The 19,380-nt window shown below is 48.9% G+C and overlaps 1 protein-coding gene across 1 annotated transcript; it reads right to left on the reverse strand.

Annotated features, from left to right (window-relative positions):
- Positions 1-2,978: 2,978 nt before the first annotated feature.
- LOC149370183 (uncharacterized) lies at positions 2,979-13,766 on the reverse strand. The gene is made up of 2 exons (XM_089582718.1): positions 13,267-13,766; positions 2,979-3,451 (listed from the first exon to the last, which is right to left on the reverse strand). Exons 1-2 carry the CDS (start codon positions 13,549-13,551, stop codon positions 3,260-3,262), a joined length of 477 nt encoding a protein of 158 aa, XP_089438844.1. The 5' UTR covers positions 13,552-13,766; the 3' UTR covers positions 2,979-3,259.
- Between the last annotated feature and the right edge of the window lie 5,614 nt (positions 13,767-19,380).

The following is a 19,380-nucleotide window of genomic DNA, read 5'->3' on the forward strand; positions in this document are numbered from 1 at the left end:
CGGTCATACTGGCGGGCTCGGGCATCGAGTTTTTTCCATCGTGGATGCCTCTTCTACAAATTCCGCGACAGTTTTCGGTGGGTTGCGGACGAGGCCGGCAAAGATTTGCTCTTAACTCCTCGCATGAGCAGCTCTACTTTTTGTTCTTCCTTCATGTTTGCGTCGGCACGCCGGAAAAGACGCTTCATTTCCTCAGTGTACACTGAAACGGTCTCGTTTGGGTGTTGTACGCGAGACTGTAGCAGCTGCTGTGCTCTCTCCTTTCGCATGACGTTTGTGAAGGTCTTTAGAAGCTGCTCCTTGAAGGTTTCCCAGTTCGTGAGGCTAGCTTCCTCATTCTCAAACCAGATCCTTGCTGGTCCCTCCAAAGCGAAGAAGACGTACCTAAGTTTCGTGGCATCGTCCCAGTTGTTGAAGGTAGCCGCACGGTCGAACTGTTCCAGCCATTCTTCGGGGTCGGCGCCAGGCGAAGCGTCGAAGGTCGGTGGCACCCGGGGCTGCTGAAGAATGATTGGAGTCATCGTCTGGGGCAAGCTCATGGTTGACGTTGCTGCTGGCTTTCGCTTTCGGGTAGGGTCCGGCAGAATCCCGAACTCAGGTGCGTCCCCTTGAAGGCGTCCGCTTGCGCGGTGGACTGGACTCAGGTCCTGCGGTAGATGACTCAGAGGGCTGGCGTCACGACTTGTAGGGGGTCTTCGGAACATGGGAGGCTACCCAGCACCTCCACCAGATGTCACGTTGTAGTGACGGCAGTCCAGCGGTCACGAAAACACCAACAAGACTTGGAAACGAAGCTCTTTATTTGGGATGACTTGCGCCCGCAAAAGAACTGAATCACTCCGGCGGCGTAAGCAACAAACGTGCTCGTCAGTCGTCGAACTACGAATACCCGCTGCTCACGGCATCGTTCAGTTTAAAGCCGGCAAGGAAACTTCGAGATAACAGGTCGAAATCATCTAGAGTAATCTGGAAACACGTAGATGCAGCTGTTCATGGCTGCGAACAATCGAGATTAGACCGGTCGCTTCTCGCGTCGCGAACAAAAATGATAACACCCCTTTTCTGCGGCCTTGCGCGAACGAACAGACGCTAGAAAGATACGTGGCAATATCCTTGCAGAATGCATGAAAATAAAAATTACAAACTTCAATTTTTAATGCTCACGGTTTATCCAATATCATCATGCATTCACATGTACAGTATGGTCCACTGTTAAAGGGAATATGCGATCGCGTGGCCTCCTCGCTTCGCGGAGCACTGCCGCCGAGAACATGTGGGAATTGTCGGCCCAAGACGCATGCGCAGTAAGCATGACTGCTGGTCATTCCGCGCATGAGCCTGATGCCGCCTATTCTCGCCGGATCTAGGCGGCAGGGCGTCGTGAAGCGCGGAGTGCACGCGATAGCATGTTCCCTTTAACAATGGACCGTACTGAACATTTAGCACTACTTATAGTTTTCGCATGACTTATCGTAGAACATAGTTGATAAAGTTTAAGGGCAAGTTTAAATAATTTTTCATGTCTACTGATACTGTACTTTAGTGCAAATAAGCAGCCTAAATGCCACTCTTAATTCAATTTTCGGAACTGCACAGCAAGTTTTATTACATCGGGCTCAATTGCTATGCTTCAAAACATTAACTACATTTGCCGTACCTGTGTCATCCGGAGTCCCTAAAGAATCGACGCTTCTCTTTCTCCTTTTCAGGCGAAAGCTTTTAATGCCTCATCGTTGTCGATAGAAGGTTGTCAGCAGAAGGTGGTGAGGTGTCACGCTTTCCTTGTCAGACCAGGCAAATCTTTGTGCACGCTGGGATTCGAACCACCGTCCTTCCGTAGCCGAGCGTGCTAATGGCTACGCTACTTCCTGGCAAACGCATATGTAGTTCTCCTTGTCTAGGATGTTGTAGAGTGTTTGCAGAAAGGCGTCGAATCAGACGAATGCCTCTCAATCGCCCTCCACTGTCTCCGGTATTTAAGATTTACAAATACTTGTGTACTTAATTAACATTTTAACCGCACATCAGTGACACCAGCAGCAACACCGCGCTAAATGCTTTCGCCTCACCGCACTTTAGGTCAACAAAGTGCACTCCCCCCCCCCCCCCCCCCCCTGCATTTTTACGATACTTGACGCGAAAAGCGTCTTTACCAATGTGGATCGAGGAAAAGCGCAGAATAATACATGCGGGTACGCAGAAAGCTATATCTCGTTGAGCACGCGCATATAGCGGTGTCAATCGTTCCAGAGCAGCTTGGGTGCTATGACGTCGGGTATGCAGCTTACACAGGGGGCCGCAAGTTACGCCGGCACAGTATGAAATGGCAGGAAAAATTCCCTCCATGCTTGCTTTCCGAAATATTATGGTTTCATCAGAGTTTCCAACAGAAACTGCAGCAGTAAAATTTTGGTCAATTAACCATTTAAAGGAATACCATGAAGACTGAAAGCTGTCTTGCACCTATAGAACACCAGTTAAAATCACGAGCCGCCGCGGTGGCTCAGTGGTCATGGTGCTCGGCTGCTGATCCGAAAGACGCGGGTTCGATCCCGTCCGCGGCGGTCGAATTTCGACGGAGGTAAAATTTTGGAGGCCTGTGTACTGTGCGTTGTCTGTGCATGCAACCACCCCAGGTGATCAAAATTTCCGGAGCCCTTCACTACGGCGTCTCGTAGCGTGAGTCGCTTTGGGACGTTAAACCCCCTACACCAAACTAAATGACACAGACTATCTACCGAAAAAAAATGCAATGCACGGATCGTAGTCACCGATCGTCTGCACAAGCAAACTGAAGACGTGAAGACAGTGCTGACGCGGATCTCTGAGGTCTGCTCTCGCTTCTGAACGGCGACCACGAAGTGGTGATTGCTCCTGACGCAGTCAGGTTTTATCTAGCGTGTAGTAAAAAAAAAGTTGTTAAAATGCATTTTATACTGCATTATACCCGCCTCTCCTTCACGAAAAATATCACAAGATAAAGAGTAATAGAATCAGCTGTTGTTTATTCAAAACGAAAACTCTACAAATTTGTCATCAGTGTCCTCTGTAAATGTTTTTGCGATGGTGTTTTTTTGTGTTGGTTTTGCTTTACTTGATCCAGGATATATAACACTAATCCGGTCAAAACAGCGATTCTTCGAGCGTAGAACCACTCACGCATCGGAATTCAAAAGGAACCCAAAGCTGCTCCTTTCACTTCTGTGAGTGACGTTACGTTAGGTTGTTTCGTCGCAACCGATCTTGACTTTTCTTCACATCACGATCCGAGAGGCCTCGTCGGGGTACCGCAGCCCGATCTCAGATGGGCGACCACGTTCCTGCAAAGAACCCTGGCAGAGCACAGGGGGCAGCGAACGGCATGGTGGCCACATTCGCGCTGGAAGTGGCGGGGGAGGTCAGCGGCGGCCACCACCACATTGCAGCCGTTCACCTGGTTCCAACACCGCACCTGTGGTTGAGACAAGCGGGAAATGTATGAAACCTGTCGCAGCCGCATGTAGTATGGTATATCATCTCTCTAATCTGTAGTAACTACATTAACCAGCACGTTAATGTACTGCACAGCAAAACCGGATCAACTGCAAGAGTGATGTTCTACTGGAGAGAAAATCCTTCTGAACGAAAAAGACTGATCTGGGGCAGTATTCTAGGATGGTCCATTTTTTTGCATTCCATTTGGCGCTTTGTGATTGGTTAATTCTCCCAATGAAGTAGGGCGTTAGAGCCGACGCCACGCTGGTCCTGACAAACGCACCCTTGATGCCGCCAACTTGTATAAACGCGTCTCAAGCCCCTGTCGCACTGGCAGACCGGCGCCGATGCGTACGAATAACAGAGCAAGAGGACACATCTGACTCAGCAGACGAGTTTTATCGTCCCCAGATCACTCGCAGCAAAAATCCGCGCCGTAGTTTTGCCATGAATTTGCATCTCGTGGCCCGTGTGAGTACACCGGACTGCATGTGGGGGCATGAGGCTGGTTAGCGGTGGCTGTTGGGCCACACCAACCGTGTCTGTGATTGGCAGTTTGCCTTCCTACGTGATGTTGCTTTCGTTACGGGGACGTCGCAGCCGAATGAAAAGGAAAATGGAATACACATTTGCACAATCCGGTCCCTTGGCACTTAGGTTCCGTTTGTGAATGATGCGCGTTTCATTAACACAGATCAGAGCCCGCACGCCTAAATTTCAGCTACGCAAGTGGGGTCTCAAGCAACGTGTTCATCATGGGGCTGTTGGCTGAGGTTGCCCTTTAAGCGTCCTTTAAGTTTTTCCCCTACAGAAAACCTACAGAAAAGACAGCTGTTATATGTGTTTATGTGCGTGCGTATGTTCTTTCTCCAGGTCTGTGCCATCTCGTGCATGTGTCCTCTTTCTTGCAGTGTGTAAAAGAGTTCCATCACCACCGAGAAATCAGAGCTCCTAAGAGTTTGGAGAGGAAAACAAAATCGCACAGTCCCCACTAGCGACGACTTAAAGTTGAACGTCTACCTCGAGGGGAAGTTGATACCGGAAAAAACACTCATCAGAATCTTGGGGATGTGGATACAGTCAAACCAACGCTGCACTCACACTCTCGCCCTACTCAAAGCATCCACTCTACAAGTGGCCCGCATGATCACGCGCATCTCACAAAGACGTCATGGCATGCGAGAGGAGGACACACTCAAGTTGGTCAGAAGCCTGGTAGTCAGCCGAGTGACATACAGCCTCCCCTACTACAATCCCATCAAGAGTGAGGTACAACAGGCGGACGTGATTCTACGCAAAGCCTACAAAACCGCACTCCACCTTCCTCACAGCACTTCAACCGAAAAGCTCCTAGCCCTAGGACTACACAACACTTTCGATGAATTGAGAGAGGCACAACTAGTCTCCCAACTGCGCAGACTACAACAGACCCCATCTGGCAGGGAGCTCCTAAAGAAACTGGGCCGCGCCGATCAAATTCAAGAAATACAGAGGACAGAAACAATTCCGGACGAATATCGCAACACACTAAAAGTAACGCCAATACCCCGGAACATGGATCCCAACCTACACAAAGCACGCAGAGAGGCAAGGGCTGAATACCTACAAAAGACATTAGCACCCCAAGAAACGACGGTATACGTGGACGCAGCCACATACACCAGAACAGCGGGGCAGCACAACAGCAATGCGGTAACAACGGTGATTGACTCAACCCTACGCGAGATCACCAGCGCATCACTACAAGACTGTACGATAGTCGAGGCTGAGGAAGCGGCCGTCGCTCTAGCGGCAGCGGAGGGCTATCGGTCTAAACGGTCTCTAAAAATCCTTACAGACTCACAAACAGCATGCCGCAACTACCTACGCGGCAGAATAGGGCACAGAGCGCTCCGCATACTCCGCTCTGGGGGCCACATAACACAACGACAAACAAACGAAGAACCAATCAGGCATACGATAGTATGGACGCCGGGACATACGGGAGTAACAGGGAACCAAGAGGCAGACAGGATAGCTCGAGGGTACACTTATTACCGAGCATCAAACGTAGGCGACCTCGAGGGGAACGAACCTGTACCCCAAGATTATTCGGCGATACTAAATCATTACAAGGGCTGCAGAAAGCGGTATCCACCACCGGACAACTCCCTTAGCAGAGAGGACTCTGTCGCGTGGAGGCAGCTACAGACGGGCTCCTACCCGAACCTACACGTACTCAACAAAATATATCCAACACAATACAATGACAAATGCCCTTGGTGCCAAGAACCCCCCACGCTGTACCACATAACGTGGGCATGCCAGAGGATAAGCGTGGTACCAGTGATAACCAACCCGAGTGCGGAGCAATGGGAGGGAGTGCTCTCCAGCGATCGCCGGGTCGACCAAGAAGGTCTGATTCGGCGAGCAAAACTGGCAGCAGCATCCAGCGGAGCCCTGGACTAAGGGCAACCGACCTTTGAGCAAGATGGACGAAGCCATCTCAAAACCGCCGAACACAACCGAATCTAGAGCTAATAAAGTTTTCACTCACTCACTCACTCACCACCCACCACGCATTACTGGGTCAGTACCATTCTTAATTCTAAATGGTATCATACTGAGTTTCACTACACTGTGCCTCGCCCTTTGAACATCTATTTGTCCTTTGAAAACTGTATGCTATTCAGAAAAACGAGAATTCGTGTGGGAGTGCGCAGCAACATCAAGGTCTGCCCGCAATTCTCCGCTCTTCCTGTGGGCTTTGCATTCCACTGAGAGCGGATTCAGAGATGCTTAGAAGGTGCGCAGGCTGACCTCAAATAGGGAGTTAAAATAAGGAAATAATTATTCATTAGCACCCACCCAAGCGCATCCAAACGGCTACAAATGACGGCTATAAAGATTTCGTAGATTCGTCCTAGTTCGGGGTTCGAACCGCCTAACCGGAGCATTTCCTCTACCAACTGATGTAACCGGCCGTAGCCGTCAGGCTCCGCTTGGGCGATGCAACGCTCTAAACACGAATACGCCTACATGGGAGTACAAAGCAGGTATGCCTTCCTATAGCGCTCTCATTTATAAAAGGGAGCGAGCTACACTAAAACTTACTCCCTTGTTATTCTTTTCTGTTTGAGTGTAATGAGTAACTTATTATTCATCTCCGCTCTGCGGGATTTTCCTAAACATTTGAACAAATAGGGAGTTGAGGAAAGCATGCGACCAATATGTAGCCTGAGAGCATTCATGCACTTCAGGATATGAAAAGTCTGACAATATAGAGCTGTAGCACAGCCGCGACTAGAACCGTTTATGTACCAAGTGTTTCATGGAAGGTGCCAACAAATACTTGAAACTGGGGTTTTTGAGGTAAAGAGGAGCTTTTTGCGACATGGTAATAGGAGCTTTGGCGGATGTCAAAAAAAAACATTCAACAGGTGAATTGATACACTAAATTTTGATAGTTAAGTATCACAGATAGGCACCTGTACGCAAATAGAGGTTTGTAACCGGCCGTTAGAAATAGCCACACCAGTTTTTAGAACTTCGAAAACGCGATTTTCCTTGGCACCTTGGCTCGCGAAAATTCGGCTATTTCGACCAATTACCGTATTTTCCGGTGTATAAGACGCGACTTTTTTTCGAAAATCTTGCTGGTGCGTCCTATACAAGGGTGCGTCTTATATGCGAATTTTTCATCTTTTTTTGCGAGTTCATCGATTACTCCGGTTCATGCTCAAGCTTTTTTCACCTAAAATATATCACGACCAATAACGCGGTTGTAACACGGTTAATACTTCAATACCGGGACCGCCGTGCGCGACATTCAAGGTGATCTTTATCATGAAACGGCGGGGATGACGCCTTCCGGGATCACAAACGCGCGGCTGTTTCGGAGGCCCCAAGTAAAAGTAATGAGAAGCGCCAAAAAATGGTGACAATCGCGCTTCTCGCCATTGCCAAGACAAGCCGGCGTTCTTTTTAGTCACCCTTTGCAACTTTTTTTGCTCCGTGTACGTAGTGCAGGCTTCAGCCGAGTTGCTTCCAGAAATGGGTGAACCTTTTGATAGCGCATCTGAAGGTGAAGACTTCGAAGGTTTCAAGTAGAAATAAAATGTTGTTATGGACATATGGGGAGCTGTATCGTTTTTTCTTTCTTTTTTGCTAAAACATGAACGGGTATGGCGTGAGTGTTGCCTTTATCGATCACATAGCGTTGCTTAAATATTGCTCACAGGTACGGTGCATTTCGCGATAGTCGCACAAGCGTATTTAATTAGGCCTCACTAGCCTAACAGGGTAAACTGGGGTGCGTCTTATACACGGGTGCGTCTTATATACGAACTTTTTCAGTGACAGCTTGCATATATGGCAGGTGCGTCTTATACAAGGGTGCGTCTTATACACCGGAAAATACGGTACCTGCTAAGGAAAAGTTGCTCTGCCTGCAAGCTTTTCGAAAGTCACAGCGGGAGGCTATAATCACGAGTTTGAAATTCCATACACTTATTAGACCATAACTAACGGCCGGCTACAAATCTTACTGCAATGAGGTGGCGATCGGTAGCAGTTCGAAAGTTAGCTATTCGAATTTAGTTAATCACTTTACTAGTTAACATGATTCGCCAGTTTTGACGTCCTTCAACACTGTTATTAGTATGGCGCAAATGCTTCTCTTTACCTCAAAATGCCCAATTTTTAAAAACATTGATCTCCTTCTCTGAAACACCCGATATATACCGGATAACCTTGTACTTCGTGCGCATGCACAGTTCCACAACATGAAAAAATGTTGGGCGCACGACTGCCGAAGCGCGAGCGCTGCAGGCTTACAGTAACCAGGTGAACGTTTACGCCAAAGAATCTCCGCTATGGTAAAACTCCATACCCCAGGCCAGCAACATTGTCTATTTACTAGTCCCCTGTTCTAGGCCACTTGCATAGGTTTCGGACAGCTCTGCTGTGTCCGTAACTGGCCTAACTTTTATTTATTTATTTACCAAATACTGCTGGTCCTTACAACAGGCCCTAGGAGGAGAGGCAAGATTAATACAATTTGCACAATAGGAATTCATCTTAATGAAGCACGAAACCTAGTGGCAACTTACGTGCAATGAAAATTTATCGAGCAGTAGTAACAAGAGAAAATTTTTACAAATGCGAAACATGACTAAGAAATAATCGATTTGTGAATAGATTCAATGTTCATAATCTCGTCAGGAGGCACTTGTTTCATTTCTCAGTTGTGCATGAATGAAAAGAGTACTTAAAGGCGTCAAATTTGCGGAGTTTGAGTTATAGATTGATCATGATGATGCCTTGTATCTTCACTAGTACTTTCAATGGAACGACTTAATAGGTACGAGGACAGGGATAGACGCGGAATCACCTTGCAGACATGTTCGTTCTCAGACTTCTTGCAGGTCGCGACCAAGCATAATGTTACAAGTTCTCAGTTTGCCTAGCGTGCCAAAGCAGAAAACAGGAAATGGGCAATCTAAGCCAATTCGTGGCTGGTTGACGTTGCCCGTCATGATGAGTTTATCACTCCTAAGTCTAGACATATGATCAGCGAGATCATTTTGGAACATATGTGGCGAAATGGGAAGTCGATAAGCTGCAAATATTAATTAGTGGCCGCAGCATGATGCTTGTAAAGACACTGTATCTTGTCGAGTGATTACTTTTACCTTAATGACATTACAGCTCTTCTAAAAGAACCGCAACCTCGCCTCCTGGTGAAGTTCGGTCACAAAGAAATACTTTGTAGCAAGGAGCAAAACGACTGCGTCATCCAACTCGCCTCGTAGCCAAGTCTTTGTAATTACAAGTATGCGCGGATCATATTCAAGCAATATACCCGCTAGATTTTGTTTTGTTTAGGACACGGCGTGCACTGATATTTATTAGTCTATTTTTGTGCCACTGATGATGATGATGAAAAGCCTTTATTTAATAAAAGAGGTGAGGCTTTCTTAAAGAGCCCCGCAATGGGTGGAGTCCCTATTCCGGGACCCCATTGGTCGAAGCCGCCAGCTTAGCCCTCTTGACCAAAGCCTTTTGGGCCTGAAGGTCCGAGCAGCCAAGCAGGGCCGCCTCCCATTCCTCTCTGGTAGGGTTGGGGTGGGGGGAGAAAGCTGAGTTGCGCTGGCAAGCCCAAACCATGTGGTAGGTGTCAGCCACCTCGCCACAGTGTTTGCACCTGCCAGTGAACGCGGGATCGAAGTGTTTTAATACTGCCGGGCACAGCATTGTATTAGTGAATAGTCTAAGTAGAACGCGTTCGTTTGCTTTCCCCAGTCCCTTTGCAGGGGCTGGGTACACGCGGTGCCTATCCTTATAATAAGATGTTATGTCTTTGAACGAGAGTAAAGAGCCACCTTCAGGTTTCAGGTGCTCAGGAGCCAATGGGAACGCCCGGTGAATGAGTGCTCGGGCCGCCGCGTCTGCAGCTTCGTTTCCTGCTAGGCCCTGATGGCCCGGAGTCCAAACTATGCAGCGGGGAGTAGGATCGTTGTCTCGGCTGCAGTTCCTTAATATTCGTTCAGCTAGTGGAGTTATCCAGCCAGTCTCATAATTTTTACACGCCGAACGCGAATCTGTTATGATGTGTTTTGATTTGGTATCAGAAGCAGCTAGGGCGATAGCAACCTCTTCAGCTTGTGTTGTGCCTGGGGCTTGAAAGGACAGACCATCCACCTGTATTTCTTGATGTATGACCGCGGCAGTGTACCACCCCCCGTGGGTCGGCCCGGCTACATCTACGTAGTAGACACCTTGCTTGTTGCCATAGTGGCGCGCTAAGGCTTCCGCCCTAGCCTGGCGACGACCACTATGGTCTTCCTTATCCATCTTAGTGGGGAGGGGTCGAACTCTGACGGCGCGTCTTCAGAGTTCGGGCACTCGGACCCGCTCCTGAATGTGGAAATCGTGTTGGATGTGAAGCCGGGCTAGCAAGTCCCGGCCCGACTCCGTTTGGGCTAGCCTCGTGTATTGATTTGTGAGATGGGCTTCCTTGAGCTCCTGAAAGGTGTTCACCACTCCCAATGCAAGAAGTCTCGCATTGGAGGTGGAGACAGGAAGGTCAAGTGCCCTCTTCATCATTTTACGGAGTATTACCTCAACTTTGTCTTCGTCGTGCTTCCGCAAGTGTAGATAAGGGACCGAATAGAGAATTCAGCTGATAACGAAAGCATGGGCCAGCCGAACTGCATCCTTGCTTCGCAAACCCCCTCTCTTATTGGAGACGCGACGGACCATACGGCCCACCTGGTCTCCAATTTTGCGGAGCTTGTGCAATGTTGTGTCTACTCTTCTTTGGCTATTAATGAAGAGTCCGAGTATTCGAATTTCTTTGGCCTCATGTATGGGGCCACTTGTTAAGGAGAGATGTATTTTGGTATTGTCCTTAGGTGATGCCACTGGGAGCTGCAAGTCAAGGCGTTGGTTAGCCGCTCGGACGGCCTTCGATCTTCACTGGCGTATTTTTTGCATCATCGGATGCATATAGTGTTTCATCGACAAACAACTTTTCGTTCAGCAGAATTACTTTTTTTGTCTTCCTTTTTGTCATTTTTGGCAGATAAGAAGAGATTTTTGTCGCCTTTTTTTTGCACTCACTTTCCCTGACCGTGAGACCACAACCCTCTATTTAATGAACCTTCATAACAGTGCTATACGAAAACGTGTATTTCTAAATTTTGAAATATAGATCTAACGTTCTCAAACCAGTGTAGATACACGAATCATTAAAAAAAATGCAAGGATGAAGTTACAAGAATAGGCCTTGAACTTTGGTCACTTTGGCGTGACTGCAAAAAGTATTATCTCCAGATGCGCTTACCTATAACTTTGCTTTTTATCCCCCTTCAGCGCTGTGGGGTAACAAAACAATGCCCTAGTGTTTTGTCCACTCAGCACAACGTATGCACACGGTATTACGCTGTTCCAGCATTTCGACAAGCCAGGAAAGACCACAATCTGAACTACCAAAGTTAGTCCCCGTTTCTTGTTTTAAAAAAGTAATAGATCACGGCTCCGTACGCAGGCGCGTGAAACGCGGTGCAGAAGCGAAACATGCTGATCTATGTGCTCCGTTCTGCCGGGCTGGCCGACATAGGCTTAAGAGCCCGCAAAACTCTGTCCTGTGTATTATTACAAATATTAAGCATGAAATGCTTTTAGCTCAGTTGTCGGCAGTGTGGTGACGTCATGCCGAGTCCGAGAGCCAACATCTGGGCACTGAATTCCACTCATCCGGGCACCGTACATGATTTAACGAGACTAAGCCCTCCTACAGGACCGGCATACAAGCGCCGGTAGCTTCGCGCCGAACGCGCGGTGGCGTTCCTCCCTTCCTGTACGATGCTTTTCTGGTGTAAATCAAGATGACAGAGAATTACTGCGCCATTTCCTTTCCTCAAAAAGCGTTGAGTTCAAAGAGCAACGCATCGCGCCGAACGAGTGGTGGCGTTCCTCCCTTCCTGTACGGTGCGGTTCGGGTGTCCACCGAGATGATAGAGAATTACTGCGCCATTTCCTTTCCTCAAAACGCCTCGCGTTCAAAGGGCAAGGCACCGGGCCGAACGGGTGGTAGCGTTCCGTGTACTGCCTGGAAGCGCTACAACACGCGGTAGCGTTAACGGGTGGTGGCGTTCCGTGTACTGCCTAGAAGCGCTACAACACGCGGTCGCGTTCCACTCCTATAGGCGAAGCTTAAGCCTAATTAATTAGCAGTTAATTAGTATTTAGTCAATAATCAGTAATTTGTCAATACTCTGTCATCAGTTATGTGTGACGTAATCCAGTGGTAACGACACCAGTGTCACATAGGCAAAGTGTTGCGGAAAACGCTTTCGCCTCTACGCACTTTAGACAGCTTTGAACGCGCTGCCTATCCATTCTTGTCAGGCCTGCGTCTCGCCGTGTCCGCGTACGCTCCGTGTTATGCCTGTAAACATTTCTTGCTTAATCTACTCCCGGTTACGGGAGAGGCAGAGATTTTTTTCCTTCGCTTCATTCCGGTCTCATTGTCCTTTGCAAGAATAGTCCGTGGCTGGAGCAAATGACAAAAAAAAAAGAAAGAATAACCAATCCATGAAATTATTAGAATTGCAGCTCACCAAGTGGAATTGACAACTAAGCGCAAAATACCTCAAGTATTCATTGTGATAAGCACCCGTCATTGGGACCTCAGGAAGCGCACGGAAAAAATAGACCGCGTGATCGAAGTTGCACGGACAGTTCTCCTTTTAGAGATAACGATTAGAACTGGCCATTGCTCGCAAGACCTCACGCAACGAGCTACGACGCTTGAGTGAGTCGGTGAGGAGAAGTTGAGCTTGAAGGAAACACGATTAGGCGAAAAGAAACCGGCGCAAATGCAGGCAACACAATTTCTTCGTGTTTCCCGCTTTCGTGCCGTGTTAACTCAGTGCGATAGAGTTGTGTAGTGACATGCCACGCTGCTCTAAGTAGCGCGTTAAACGATCTTTCCCCACGCTGTGAGTAAATGCGTTAAGAACTAATGGGAACAAAACTACCAGTGCTTCTAATTTGTCTTCGTTTTCCTTTTATCACAGCTCAAAAATTCAGAAATTTTAGACCAAAAGAACACATAATACGATCTAGACTAGCAAGATAGTCTGAAACAACTCGATAATGTTCTTAGAAAGCTCTATTCGCAGTTGTTTGCGCATCGTGAGGGGGCTGTGCAACAACGAAGCTGAACAGAGAATGTGCCGATAAGCCCTGCGGCCGGGCAAAGTTCGTCAGGGATCGAACATCCGCTGCCTATGGTTAAACTCTTACCTCTCTTTCCAGAAGCTCTTCGGCAGGCAGTTCTTTCCAGTTGACGTTGTCATCAGCGCACTGGAGGCCATCGAGAGGACAGACGTGGGCTCCATCCCGCGCGCACTGTCCGTAGCAAGACTGGCACAAGACGTGTGCGCAGGGAAGCGACGCGGCCATCCTTCGCACCAGTCCGCAGGCGCTGCATATCCTGTCCGGCGGAATCGGTCGCACGAAGTGCAGGGGTTTCCAGTCGAGTTGGGCGGCGAACCCGACCAACTTGTAGGCCACGATTTCAGAACGCATCCCGCTGGGCGTCTTCGCAACGCTGAGCTCTCAAACGAACTGCCGGGGCGGGGCGATAAGGCGCATCCGCTGCTATCTTTTTGTTTGCTTCTCTCGCTCCAGTCGTCATGGCTGCAATCGCTGCGCTATCTCTTGAGCGCACTTGTTGCCGCTGGGAGTCGGCGCCAGTGGGGAAAGCCGCGGCCACGAAGCAAAATTGAAGCGCCCACTAGAACGCGCAGCAAAGCATTGGACGCATGGCCATGACGCCTCACTGACGACATCTGTTAAGCGCGCTCTCTCCCTTTGCTCCTCTTTTCTTGCCGACGCGCTTTGTTGCATGCTTTTAAGCATGAAATGCTTTTAGCTCCCGTTGTCGGCAGTGTGGTGACGTCACACCGAGACCGAGAGTCAACATCCGGGCAAAGAATCCACTCATCCGGGCACTGAAACGAGAGCATGCGGGCACCGTACGAGATTTAACGAGGCTCTCTAAGCCCTCCTACAGGACCGGCATACAAGCGCCGGTAGCTTCGCGCCGAACAGGTGGCGGCGTTCCTCCCTTCCTGTACGGTGCGGTTCGAGTGTCCACCGAGATGACAGAGAATTACTGAGTAATTTCCTTTCCTCAAAAAGCGTCGCGTTCAGAGGCGGAAACTTGGCCTAGTTGGAAAGCGTTCGGAACCATATTTGCTAGCGCGTAGTGAACACACGAGGCAAGGACATAAATACACAGGACAGACGCTATCATATTTGCTAGCGCTTAGTGAACACACGAGACAAGAACACAAATACACAGGACAGACGCTATCATATTTGCTAGCGCTTAGTGAACATCACGAGAGAAGAACACAAATACACAGGACAGACGCTAGCGTCTGTCCAAACGCGTTCTAAGGGCAAGACATCGCGGCGAACGGGTGGTGGCGTTCCGCGGACTACCTGGCAGCGCTACAATACGCTGTCGCGTTCCACTCCTGCAGGTGAAGCTATAGCGTCATTAATTAGCACTTAATTAGTACTTAGTCATTAAGCAGTGATTAGTCACTAATTAGTAATTTGTCATTACTTCGTCAACAATTAGGTGTGACGTAATTCAGTGGTGACGTCACCAGTGTCACATAAGCAAAGTGGTACAAATAACCGCGGAATGAAAACAACGATTACAAAGACAAAAATGGCTGAGGCTTAACTTGGTTAAGCCTGGAGAATGCGAAGCATCATCGTGTCGCGTAATTTGGAGGCGCACAACCACAGCGACGGCGCGAGGTGGGCCCCCGTTTCTCCACTGTCGTGACGTCATCGTGTCACGTGGTGTGACGTCATGTATCACGTGATTTGGAGGCGCACAACCACAGCGACGGCGCGAGGTGGGCCCCCGTTTCTCCACTGCCGTGACGTCATCGTGTCACGTGGTGTGGCATCATCGTGTCACGTGATTTGAAGGCGCACAACCACAGCGACAGCGCGAGGTGGGCCCTCGTTTCTCCACTGTCGTGACGTCATCGTGTCACGTGGTGCGACGTCATGTATCACGTGATTTGGAGGCGCACAACCACAGCGACGGCGCGAGGTGGGCGCCCGTTTCTCCACTGTCGTGACGTCATCGTGTCACGTGGTGTGACGTCATGTATCACGTGATTTGGAGGCGCACAACCACAGCGACGGCGCGAGGTGGGCACCCGTTTCTCTACTGTCGTGACGTCATCGTGCCACGTGGTGTGACGTCATGTATCACGTGATTTGGAGGCGCATAACCACAGTGAAGGGCTGAAGTGGTAGCTAAAGTAGTATGCGTCGCATAAAAGGCAAACAGAAACCGGATACAGCTGACGAGGGAGGGTGGAAGAGATTCCCCTGACACTCACACGAAACGATTGCGTCCACATGGACCAGTGCACAGTATTTGTGGTGTGGTACGTGTGTTGAACACTAGACCCATTTCAAGATTTTGACTAGTACGATCTACAACCAATGTGTTATGCCCGTAAACATTTCATGCTTACTCTTCTCTCGGTTACGGGAGAGGCAGAGATTTTTTTTTCTTTTACCAACACCGCGATTTAGCCTCAGGACGCTTCCCGCGTGAACAAAAGCTAGGGTGTCATCTGCACCGGCGCCTTATCGAGCGCTGGGTGGAATTATCCTCTTGCCGCGCTGCCTTATCTAAACCAGCGGGTCACGCGTCGTCTGCATGAGCGTTTTTACAATCTCTGTACGTCACACGTCATCTGCTTCGGTGCAAACCTTTTCAAACACCGCCCCAATGATAGCAGAAGTGCCTGGAGGCTGGTATCATAATAAGCACCCATGCTTGATTACAACCGCCAAAACCATGGATATGTAGGCGCTTGAGCTCCTGCATTTAATTCAATGCGAGCCGAGGAAGTAGCGTAGCGCTTGCTGCCGCCCACGCCAAATCGAGAATCACCATCACGGACTCCCGAACAGCATGCGATCATTACTTGGCAGGGGAGATCTCCCCCTTAGCTGCTTGCACTGTAATACGGACTGCCACTGATCCAACACCGAAAAGAATCATTTGGGCTCCTGGCCACCAGGGCTTACGAGGTAATGAGGAGGCTGACGCGGCTGCCCGAGCGCTTATTCACCGGGCTCCTTAACCCAGCTCTTCTGGCTCGGAGTCTAACAAGCCGCTGCTACGATTCAGGGAAATAATAACGCATTATAGCGATAACCACCGCATTTTCCCGGCCCCTGCAAAGGGGCTGAGTAAGACGGTGGTGCGAACTTTAAGGCGCCTGCAGACAGGTACTCTACTCTGTCCTGCAATCAGAAAACATTACTATCCTAACACAGATGGGCGATAACCACACTGTGGTGAGACATGTCATATATTCCACATAATGTGGGCATGTACTCAAAATCCCCCCCCCCCCGTTCTCCTACCCCTTCCAGAGAGGCATGGGAGACTGCCCTCCTCAGCTGCTCCTCGCTTGAGTCCCAAAGGGCTCTGGTGAAACGGGTGAGAGACGGGGCCTTGTCATGCGGTGTCCCGGACTAGGGACGCCGACCATGTAGCGGGGCCACTCTGTGGCTCCCAAACTCTATTTCATCAAATATAAGTTTTCACCACCACCACCTGCATTTATTTCCGCGATATTGTTGCTAAGCTGTACCACGTTTATCAACATGTACTGATTACGATGGCGATCGAATTTAATGGCTCAGATTTCGCCAAAGAGCGCCTTAGCCTAAGGAATTTTCGACTGCTCAAGGTGGGGACTGAGATCCATTATCTATCCATTACGCTTCAGATAAGCCGATCACTAGGCCAGTGATACGTTCATACCCGGTTTACCACCAGGGAGTAATTGGTGGTTTTGGGGATCGAACCTCGGACCTGCAGCATGCGAGGCGGAGGTTAAAACCAATAGACCGCCTCTGCGGCACGTCTATCAACTTTCCCACAGTGTGTGGCCTGTACACACTCAATTTCTCTGCGCGCTGGGGTGGCAAGGATTGGACCTTTGAGTTTCGGCCGTTCCAAAGCACCGCGGATAAACACAGCGAACCGAGCACTTAGAAACTGAAGTTATCCACGAGCTCTCGAGATGAACCAAAAGCTTCATTCCCTCAATTTAGAAGGTCATGTCATGTAGAGCATTCATTTAATGCAAAAGTATTACATGAGTCGGAGCTTTAAAAGCGTCGTAGCGAGTTGGAATACGCAGACGCGCATATAGGGCTTACTGTGTGCTATTTTGACTTTTTGGCTGTAACATAGGAAGTCCTCTTACTACGAATTTCATATACAACGAATGTATTCAGTGCGACCATTAGGTTTGTTGTAAATGGGCTCGACTGTATCTTTCTGAAGAGGAAACAATGAATAAGGTCCGCCTGGCGCTCGTCAGGTGGCAAGCGGCAACACTGGCGTCAGCTTGGACCAACCAGGCGCTCAGCTTCCTCCGTTTTCCAGAGCCCATTAATTTTTGACTAGCCTAGCCAGCCGGTAGTAACGCAGCGACGAAGGCATCAGGCATAGTGTACAGTAGAGCTTTTGAAAAGCGTACGCCCGTGTAAGTACTCTACGCGGGAGCATTTTGCGAGGCGTTACGCTATAAGTCATATACGAACTTCTACTTCATCGTAGGCAAACGAAGACGCATGAACTCCAGCCACATTGGTGCCATCGGCATTTTTTTGTAAATAAGCCGATGGTCGCTAAACATTGGAGCTGCTGAATCGCAAACCGAAGTAACCAATGGAGCCAGAGTTCCCGGGTTCGACCCGGCGGCGGCGGCCGCATTTCACTGAAGGCGAAACGCAAAAGGCGCCTGTGTGGTGAGCGATGACAGTGCACGTTAAAGTTCTCCAGGTGGTCGTAATTGTTCCGGACCCCTCCAGTACTGCACCTCTTTCTTCCTTTCTTCTTCCACTCCGTCCGTTATCGGTTACCTTACGGCACGGTTCAGATGTTGACCATGATGCGAGACAGATACTGCGCCATTTGCTTTCCTCAAAAAACCATTTTCAAATTTTTTAAATTTATAGCTGATTTGATTTGATATAGGAACTTAAGATGAAGCAGATAACCCTTATAAAATGGTCTATAGACAGTCTATGACTTCTTATTGACTGTGTTGACTTCCTATAGATATTGCTTTTTGTCTACTAATAATCTGTTATGATTGACAGCGAGGCGCTGGAAGTGATAGGAGATTAAGTCTCTATAGGGCAGGTAGTGACTGCAGGTCCGGATCATGAAAGTGAAATAACTGCCGCAGCGGTGTTTCAGTGATTGTGGCACTTGTCTGCTGACCAGAAAGACGCGAGTTGGATCCCGGCCACGGCACTCGAATTTCGATCGAGGCGAAATTCTAGAGGACCCTATAATATGCAATGTCAGTGAACATTAAAGAACACCAGGAGAAAATTTACGGAGCCCTAGGTCTATTTGGGACTTTAAACCACCATAAGCCAAGATGAAAGTGAAATAACTAGGAGAATAAGAATGAGGGAGCCCAATTCGCAGGTGCTCTCAGATCATGAACTGCCATTCAACAATATCCCTCGACAAAAAAGTATATATAAAAGAGCTGTATGATACCAGTACTCACCTATGGAGCAGAAAAATGCACCTTAATGAAAGGACTGAATCTAAGTTAAGGACATCGGAGCGGGCTTGAATGAAAAATGAATGTTATATCTTCAATGAGACAGGAAGACGGCCGAGTGGGTGAGGGAACAACAGCGTCTTAAAGATATCCTAGCGGAAATAAAGAAGAAATGGGCTTCGATGGGACGTGTAATGCGAGTGAAATGTAGCCGATGGTCGATAAAGGGGAACGGACTGGATAACGCCAGAATGCTAGCGTAGCAGGGTGCGGTAGAAAGTTAGGTGGGAAGGTGAGATTAAGAAGTTTTAGGGATAAGGGGACCGCGTCTGGCACAGGTCAGGTTGAATTGGAGAGAAGTGGGAGAAGCCTTTCTTCTCTAGTACGTGTAGTAAGGCTTATGGTGATGATTATCATTAGTTACGACCTGAGTAGAAAAATGCGGTATCATTTAACTTTCAGAGGGTGTTTTCACAGCTGTTTGAAAAAAAAAATAGCTGTTGTACAACTACTGCTGAACCTGGTTAGAGAGCGAAAGCTATGACGTATCGGACATCTGTAACGCTCAGTGCGTTCCGGACTCTAGATAGGCAGCGCCACCACCCTGGAAGGTGGCTTTTAATGGTTGATCGCGAGAGTTTGCTCACCCAATGAACGCTACTGCCTATTGTAGCAGTGCCGCGTGTCTGCCGCAGCGTCGTCAGCGCTAGCGCCTGCAGCCCACATCTCTCTCTCATCACCCCACGTACCTATAAGAGCGATTCAGGCG

Source organism: Amblyomma mixtum, chromosome 1 (genome assembly GCF_055824585.1).
Source record: "Amblyomma mixtum isolate Tamu chromosome 1, ASM5582458v1, whole genome shotgun sequence".
NCBI lineage: Eukaryota > Metazoa > Arthropoda > Arachnida > Ixodida > Ixodidae > Amblyomma > Amblyomma mixtum.